This window comes from Stomoxys calcitrans, chromosome 5 (genome assembly GCF_963082655.1).
Source record: "Stomoxys calcitrans chromosome 5, idStoCalc2.1, whole genome shotgun sequence".
NCBI lineage: Eukaryota > Metazoa > Arthropoda > Insecta > Diptera > Muscidae > Stomoxys > Stomoxys calcitrans.
The window spans coordinates 90,204,554-90,214,059 of record NC_081556.1 but is presented as its reverse complement, the minus strand read 5'-3'; the positions used below and the strand labels follow the sequence as shown (position 1 = coordinate 90,214,059).

Here is a 9,506-nt window from a genome sequence, read left to right as displayed (position 1 = left end):
CTATATCCAAATATGGTCCGTGCTGGACTACATTCGACAAAAGGGTGTAGAGGTCTTCGAAAACTCACTGTTTCAAATTTCATCAATATCGGATGAAAAATGCTCCTTTTATCGACTCAATACTCTATTTCGGACAACCAACTTTCTTTGGTTGTGTTGAGAACAATGCTAGTTTTGAAAAGACATCTTAATGACGTGACGGCAGATTGCACCATATGATTTGTGGTTGTTGCACAAATGAGATCACTTTTAATTGTTTAGCCATACGAGGATACGATAGAATAGGTAGCGGAACAAAGGAATTGGAAACGGTTGAACTCGAAGATCTTCAGAAGATTTACCATCAAAAAGCCCTTGCCCTGAGTTAACTGGGAGCACCAGCCCTTAAACACAGATTTACTCTGCTAAGGCAAAATCAAGGGTAACAAAAACCGCAATGATAGATACACGTCTGTTAACTGATGTTTACGACAGGGCAGTTACTTAGCCTGTCCCACACTTCGCTGGAATCTGACGAAGGAAGTAAATGCGATGTGAGGTCATGCGAACAGCTGAGTATAAATGTCGATTTTGGAGTGAAGATCAACCATTGCAAGAGCTACCAATGCATCCAGAGAAAGTCACAGTTTGTTGCGGTTTATGGGCTGGTCGCATCATTGGACCGTACTTCTTCAAAGATGATGCGAATCGTAACTTTTTTTGCCAGAAAATCCAAGAGCTTGACTTGCATGACAAGACGGTGCCGCTTGCCACACAGTAACAATGGGCGCCCTATGCAGACAAGCCCGCTTCGTGAGGTACCGGCCGAAATGTTGGAAAATTGGACAAAGCGGATGTACCATTTGATCTTCAAACATTAAATAATATGGACCGTACCATCGATTCAAATAAAGATTTCATGCATTTTTCTGAACTTTTATATGTTTCTTTCGAAAGACTTTCCTATAGCTCTTAAAAAACACCCTTTATAAAACACATTTAAAGAAGATTAAAAGGTGGTCTTAAGCGACAGCTGTTAACAGCCGGCAAGGTTTGACAGTTTTAAGATGTCATATTTTTGTTTGCATTCTGTTTGGTGTTATCTTCTTTCTCGCATATTCTCCGCTCATGTAAGCACACGTATACACACACGCACACAAATTTCTTGGTGTGTGTTGGCAAAACGTCGATCAGCTTGATGGCAAGATGATGAATTACACAATTTGATTTGTGGTTGTTGTACAAATGAGACCACCATTAATTGTTTCGCCACCACACCACCTTTGCAAAATTAAGTTTATGACATAAATCGCTTTGACATTAGAAGTTATGGCATTTGTCAATCAAGTTAATTTCGTAGGGGGTAGTTTTTCGTTTTCGTTTCGATTTTCGTTTCGTTGTCGAGCTAATGACACTACCTCTTAATTGTACCATGGTCTTAACTATTGGTGAAAACGTAAATTTTTTTTCAAATTCGCACAAATTATTACTAGAAGTCTTTAGTGTACTTTTTTTGGCAGAGGAGGAGAGAAGGAGAGTGCGTGAGAGAGAGCTAACTTTTTAGAGCTTGCAAATTTCTACTTGAGTTTTTTTCTCCAGCAGAAATTTGATGCATCAAACAGCTGTTTAATGAAAACCAACTTTTTATTTCAAATAAATAGCAAAAAAGAGTAATGGCTATTCTTACTCTCGTACAAATTTTTACTCGAAAGGTACGCGAAAGGGAATTAAGCCCTAGTTTTTAATTGTTGGGCATACATTTTTTATGCTTTGCATTTATCCGCTAGCATATATAAAACAGTCTACTTTTATTAGGGCAAAATATGTTAAATCTGGCAATGCTTTGCCGGCAAACGAAAAATGGAATAACCACAGAAAGTGGAATGACAACAAAAAACAGCTGTTGAGAAAAAGTGGCATGAAGAAGATAAGAAAATTATAATAAATTTTTACAAATAGTTAAAATTAATGGTTACCTTTTAAATATCCAGTTGAGGATAAACTATGGCCAATAAGGAAATATTTTCCAAGCACATCAAATCAAATGTGAAACTTGCAACGCGTTATGATGCGGAGGGGCGTGAAGTACAGGTGAGTAGTGAGTAATCAAATTTCGGGAATGGAACTGCCCATCGTCAGTTGAATTCAGTTCAACTAGCTACTCAATGGTTTTATTTGAATGTATAGGTGGAACGTAGAGAGGACACAGATGCCACAGCCAAAGAAAAGGAGACTTTTGAATTGCTGATAAATGCCGGTTACTATAGGGCCTGTATCAAGGGTCTGTCAGCTTTCGATAAGGTGGTGGGTGGAATGACATGGTGCATAGAATGTTGTGATTATGATGTGGATGTTGATTTGCTGTTTCATGAGAATCTAACCATTGGACAAAAAATGTAAGTTTACAAGGCAAGAATTGTAAATGGGTAACGGCAAATAGCAATGTGGCGATATGGTAATTAATTTATCAGATTTATACAATCTGCTGGACACATTCACTCTTTGGCATTAACCTCACTAAATAATTAGTGAATGAATAAAATACTTATGACAATATTTAATTTTCAGTTCTTTGGTGGAGAAAATTGTGGCGGTTTTGCCTCAAATGAAGTGCCCTTTTCGCATAGAACCCCATCAGATACAAGGTTTAGAATTTTTAAGTATACATCCTGTCATACAATGGCTAGTTAAGAAATCCGTAAGTTATTTTCTTTATTTATAATTATCTTTAATTCAAGTGGTTTATATTTTAGGTCGAAAATCGAGCAGAGCGAAATATGCGCCTGAAAAAGTTTGCCATAGGTCAATTTCATAATGATTATCAATATAAAAGCGATAAACAAAATCTGGAGAAAATAAGAAGGGCTTCGGTTCACATTAAAAAGATACAAGTAAAACCAAAGAAAGTCATCAAAGAAATATAAACTAATATATGTGTTAACAAAATTTAATATAGGAAATTTACAATCCCGTCCGCCAGTATCAACGCAAAGATACCTCTGAAGAGGATGTAAGGACAAAAGTGCATTTGACACTGCTGGAATATGGAGGCCTACCATTGGTGCCTAGTCTTGATGCCGAGGGACAAAATAAAGACAAGGAAACGGAAGTATGTTGTGACGATAAGAAGAAAAGTACTCTCTGTCAAATTTCTTATGTTGTCAAGCTTAAGCGTTTTTATTTTAATATTTCTCTTGATTTTGCTTTAATGTATATAAGCTTTGTTTTTAATTGTGTTTTGTTTTTGTAACACTATTTGTTTTGCTTGCAGCCTGATATTGAAAAGTTACTTAACAATTTAGTACTCACAAAAGAGGTAAATCGTCCTTTATTGTTCACTTATTCAAAAATGGTCTATCAAATATGCCCTTATTTAACCCAATCTATTTTTATTTGCAGGATAGCACCGTGGGATCACCACAAAAACTTGATCATGCAACACGTACGGCATTAAGGAAACACTATCAAGAATTCAAACATGAAATGGAAACGGACGCTAAGGAATTAACAGAGCAAAATCAAATAAAAGCATTAGAGACCACCAAACACAACTTGCAAAGTAAATTGGAGCGTAATCAGAAAGATGCCAAAGAAGTGCTTGAACTTTTAGAAAAAGAAAGAGAACAACTTGCGAAAGAAAATGCCCAAAAGGAGGAGATGGAAAAGCAAATAGAGGAGTTTAAGAAAATCGAACAAACAGTAGATAAGGGGTGAGTCTAAACAAGTTTAGTCATTTAAGCTTATCTGTATATTGAAAAGACAGGTCAGCACTCAAAAATAAAGCTAAGAAAGAGCTTAACCCATTAACGACAAAATGGGTAGAAAAATACCCTAGAAAAATTCTAGCTGGAGTTAGAAAAAATGTATCAGAATGAAATTTCGATTGGCTCAGAGTGAAAGAATGAAAATAGTTAAAAAAAATTGTCCATCATATGAAGTCAATTTTTGGGGGAAAATTGGGCTTGTTGAAGTCGACAATTTATACCCAAAAAATTCTTAGAAGTGAGATTTCTGGAATGCCATATTAAAAAAAATAAATTCGTGGCCATAAGCATACTTCTTTTGACAGCAGGTGCGATTTTATGACTTAAGTCATTAAATCCACGTTTCTTCGCGAAGTGGCTATAAAATTTAGGTAGGCTAGGTTAGGTTGAAAAGCGGGTGGGATATTAATCCGCTCCATGCCTTTATGCGCATAAACCTAAGCCAGAATTCGGCCTGTTGTGCGCTCTATGAAGTAACCTCGAAAAAGAAAATCTAAGTTAGTAATTCCGTGCTACTTACAGAATCCATAATTTTTTTCCATGCCACTCCCCTAGTTAGTTCATGTCTGGTATAGTGTCCCCGCCTAAGTGTCGGTATCTGTTAGACGGAATTCCTAATTTAAAATTTTCTTTTCAGAGGTTACTTAATAGTTTTTAGAGCGCACAACAAGCCGATTACTGGCTTAGGTGTATGTCCATAGTGGCATGGGGCGGATTAATATCGGCACCCTCTTTTCAACCTAACCTAACCTAACCTAGACGCGAAAGCCGGGCAATAACGAAGGAAATGCTCTAACGTCTCATCATCTATTCTGCATGCCCAACACATGCTATCATCGATTTACGTAAGTGAGCTAGTGTCCCGTCAAGATACTATACTTACCTCCTTCTTACATCCTTTCAGTAATAGCCTCGTCTTCTATCGATCTAGATCCCCCCATAGGAATTTTGCCGTCTTACCGATCGTTTCGCTGTTCCACTGGGTTGCATGCGTATTCGTCGCTCACGTCCTTAAGTCGGACTGTGTCAAACCGAAAGGCTTCCGGTTAACCAAGTTTATTGACGGCAGTCCTCTGGCTTTCACCGCCAAATCGTCTGAACTTTCATTTCCCCTTACTCCGTTAGGGCCCGACACCGAAACGATGCGGATTTTCCCATCCTCGGAGAAGGTGTTAATCTTCTTCCTACACTGCAAGACTGTTCACGACCTTACCGTCCTTGTTGTTATTGCCCTTATGGCAATTTTACTGTCGGTAAAGATGTTCACAATCGACGTCCTCGCGTTAGCACCACACCACCTTACGCACTCCGTGATCGCCCGGATCTCCACCTGCAATCCCTAGGTTCTCAATGTAGATCCCCAGTTAAGGCGGCTGCATCTGCGGAACGTAATTGAGCCAGAACTACTCTGGTTTGCCGGGGGAGGTCAATTGCAATGGGAGGCGGTCGTTCTCCGAGGACTACATTAACCCGGTAGCTATTGGGTTGCCCAAAAAGTAGTTGCGGATTTTTCATATAGTCGGCATTGACAAATTTTTTCACAGCTTGTGACTCTGTAATTGCATTCTTTCTTCTGTCAGTTATCATCTGTTACTTTTAGCTTGCTTTAGAAAAAAAGTGTAAAAAAAGTATATTTGATTAAAGTTCATTCTAAGTTTTATTAAAAATGCATTTACTTTCTTTTAAAAAATCCGCAATTACTTTTTGGGCAACCCAATATTTACCGCATCTGCGACTGTGTTTGTTGTCTAGACCCGCTTGATATGCCGCTTGATCTAGAGGTTCTCTCTTGTAACGCTGAACCTTCTGGGCGGTGAATATCTATTCACAAGATGATGATTTGGATGGTCTCTGCGATAACAGTCCAAAAAGTATTGCTTAGACAGCATGTATTTATGCCTTCGCACTGGTAGCTGCTTTGTGACCTGATGGAGGTGGTCCACATGAGAACTGAGGGCCGCGGATAGTCTCGCTTCCGCTCCCTTTTGCTAGCGAATGCAATTTTGACATGCTTGAAAGGTGCTTGTAGCTCTGAACCTCAAGCTTTAGTTGGGGAAAATCCAACGTGGAGACTCTGAACAGTGGTTGCCTATACACAAGATGATGATTTGGATGGCTGCTGGGATAACAGCCCAGCAGATTAGGTTAAAGGACACGCGCGTGGTCCCTTGTGCCCGCTGGTCCCTTGTGCCCGTCCTATAATGAAATGAAATAGGAAAGAAGAGATAAACGAAAGTCATTAGAAAAATCAAAAAGCTGGCAAAGGAACCGAAAGAAATCTCACCGACTAGATGGCCGCCACGTCAGCCATCCCCGACCTTTGCAGAATTCCAGTATGACTCGGGTGTCGACTGACTGTAGAGAGCACAGCGAGGTGTTCAACCATAATCTTACGCCTTCTCCACGCCATCGCGGGGCACTGGCACAGCAGATGCTGAAGTGCCTCCAACTCCTCCTCATTCCCCCAGGCCATGCAATAATCCCCATTTTCTCGAGTCCATCGCTATTTCGGCGACCTGACATTGCAGTGGCCGGTCGGGACTCCCACACACAATACAGGGTCACGTTTTCCCAACTCGAGAACAATCGATGTCCTCGTTCCGGAGAACCTCGGCCACAGGATCTTGGCAACCCTGCAGCCAAAAAGCCAACTCAAAGTAAGATTCACTATCGGCGTCGCACTCCCAAAGTCAATCCGTGACCCAAAGCCAGCTCGTTAGCAGCTTCGCTACCCCCCACCTCTTGATGGCCCGGAACCCAGCACAATCGATTTCACGTGACCGGCAGCCAGGGCCTTCAGCGTCTCCTGACAGCTGTTGATGTAGCCACATTTTTATGTGGAGTTAGCGATTTTCGTCAAGATCGTGTAGATGAGTAAGCTCGGTCCGGTCCGGTCAAAGAACCGATCGCAGTATGGCCATTGGTTATTTAAAGGCACCAAAAACTCGCCTGTCATATCGAGCATCATAGGCACTCTGTATTTATACAAAAGCCGGTGCCGCCCGGCCCAGTGCACCGAACTCGGCTTAAGTCCCGAACTCCTGCCCACCGAGTTATGACATGAGTAGAGCGCATTCAGCTTCCGTTTGACTCTCTCTTCTTCGTTTCTTCTCCAGTTCAATTTCTGGCCAAGAATAACGACCAGGTATTAAATCTCCAGAAAAAGCGGCAGCTGCACTCTAACAAGGATTGGTCCCCTGAACTCGCTATATCTCGTCCTTCTTGTGAACAACACCAGCTCTGTTTTCCTGGGGTTTATGCCTAGTCCATTGGCAGAGGGCGGGACTCCCATATCAACCAGTGGACGACGAATGGACCCCAATCCCACGTTATTAAAAGCCCCTTTTATATTCTAGAAGGCCGCCATAGAGAAGTCGCCTGTCCTCCCGTTTCCCCCTATGAAACCCATCACGTCCTCGTCGAGGGGCACAGCCCAGTAGATACTGCTTTAGCAGCATGTAATTGTTTCTACGCAGATGTAAGATATTTTTCTCCTAATGGAGGTGGTCCACTTGGGAATTTTGGTAGAATTTTGACAAATCTGGGTCAATCCCATGGCAAGCCGGTTGTACGGCTGGATTGATCCGATGAAGTCCTCATCGGCAAGGGCTACCACCTAAGATCTGGGTCAATCCCATGGCAGCCGGTTGTACGCACCGGATTGACCCGATGGAGTTCTCCATCGGCAAGGGCTGCCGCCTCAGTGTACAACACACTGCTACAACCACCACCACCACCTAAGATCTGGGTTATTGTTGTCATCGAAGCGGCGACTAATGTATTATCTGAAGCCGTCTAAATCGGATTTCTTCGGATTGATATACTTCCGGCGTTTGGAGATTAACAAGTCGAGAAGTAGCGCATGTTTTGACATCGAATTCCCATTCTACTCCCAATTACCTTTCATTTGAGTCCCATAATATCCTGATGGGTCTACATGTCCGTTGGGGGATTTGTTTGGTGGTGCACGGCCACTCTAAGTTCAGACTCCATATTTCGATACATGTTTTACATTCTACTCCAAAACACTTTCCTTTGGAATACCATATTGTCACGATCGGTCTACTTTTCATTTTGGATGGGGTTTTTAGGTTAGGGGGAGGGTCCCCCTGTGATATGAAAACATTGTATATTCTACACATTCTGTAAACATTTTAAGAAAATTGGTTTAGCCGAGTTTTACGGAATAAACAAACAGCCGGACAGACAGACAGGCAAAGACACACTTTGACTTTTGTACATATAACAGAATCATTAGTGTTAAGCTTTCAGTTTATAACATGTCCCTTAAATCGTAAACTTTATTTTTTTCAAATGACATTCAAATTTATTTCCAATATTTACTTTATAATCAATATCTTGATTTTTTTTTTTAAAGACTGCTGGACAAAGTGCAAAGCCTTCTCAAACAACATGATGATTTGAAAAAAGAAGAATCAGAATTTAAGGAACACTGCCGCAAAGATCTGGCAGCATTACAAGAGCAAATAGAGTAAGTAACCAAAATATCTCACATGAAGAATTGCCATAAAAAGTTAATATTTCTTATTACAAAAGCGAACTGGAAGCCTTCAATGCTCAAGATCCAAAGGAAAGGGAACAGGCGGTAGCCAAAGAAAAAGAGCGCATACAAATTTTAAAATTACAATTAGCCAAAAGGAATCGAGGTATATTGGCCATACAAAGACAATTGGATAATACCCCCGATCGTACTGAGTTGGCACAGTATCAAAGACGTTTTCATGAGTTGTACAATGAAAGTAAGTCGAAATGTTATTGCCAGACCTGTACTATTAACTAATAAATAAATCATTGTCATTTGCAGTGAGTGCCAAACATTTAGAAACTAAGCAATATTATACCCTATTCAATACACTCAATGATCAAAAACGCTATATGGAGAAAGAGCTGTCTTTGCTGAATTCCATTTGTGAGACATTCAACGAGGGTATGATGACGCAACATGGTCGCGAAGAATTCATACAACAGTTTGAGCAGATTGTGCATGGGGTGAAACAAACCGAGTTGAAGGTTAAACACAAACTCATGGAAGAGAAGAAACGTCGTGATGCGCTCAATGAAGAACTCCAAGGACTGCTCGAATTGCAACGCCAATATGCGGCTGCTGTTAAACAACTGACCATAGAATGTCAAAAATGTGAGGAGCTGCAACAGCAACTAAAGTCTGGTCGCAAATAATAAAGTTAGCATCAGACTCTAACATTAACACCAACACCAATACCAAGCACCACATATACACTTTATTATATAGCATTTTCGAAAATATCATTTGACAATTCCAAGCAATATATATATATTATCTGTTTTGTTTCGTTTTCTTTGTTTCCTTATGTATTCGGTATTCCTGTATAGTCCTATGTTTTAAGTAAAGAGATTACAAAAAACAAAACTTATATTTAGCCATTTATCTAGTAAATATTTTTTATTTATATGAAAATACTATACATACTATACATAACCCCATATGCTTACATTTATTTATAATAATTAATTAGTAAATTTAAAAGTAGTACTCAAAGTAATAAATCACAAACATCTTAAATTTCTTTATAATAAAGAAAATTTCTCAGAGATTTTCATGAACAAACTTTATAATATTGCGAAATACATATTTCGTCGTATTAAGCTAAGCTAGTATTTTTCCTTTTAAACTTATGAAGGTGGTAAGTACGTTATCCTGCCATGAATGTGGATATATTTGCATTTAAAGTTATAGAACAAAAAGGACCATAATTTCGGTCT

General features: G+C 39.8%; 1 protein-coding gene across 2 annotated transcripts; it reads left to right on the top strand.

Moving 5' to 3' along the window:
- Positions 1 to 1,892: 1,892 nt before the first annotated feature.
- Positions 1,893 to 9,221, top strand: LOC106089593 (coiled-coil domain-containing protein 93). 2 transcript variants are annotated; one of them, XM_013255483.2, is made up of 10 exons: positions 1,893 to 2,070; positions 2,167 to 2,375; positions 2,548 to 2,677; positions 2,733 to 2,870; positions 2,936 to 3,088; positions 3,251 to 3,295; positions 3,379 to 3,689; positions 8,122 to 8,235; positions 8,301 to 8,503; positions 8,569 to 9,221. In XM_013255483.2, the coding sequence occupies exons 1-10, from the start codon at positions 1,984 to 1,986 to the stop codon at positions 8,940 to 8,942; spliced, it is 1,764 nt and encodes a 587-aa protein (XP_013110937.1). In that variant the 5' UTR covers positions 1,893 to 1,983; the 3' UTR covers positions 8,943 to 9,221. The 2 variants fall into 2 exon arrangements, with proteins under 2 accessions (XP_013110937.1, XP_013110938.1); XM_013255484.2 differs by lacking the exon at positions 3,251 to 3,295.
- The last annotated feature ends 285 nt before the right edge of the window (positions 9,222 to 9,506 follow it).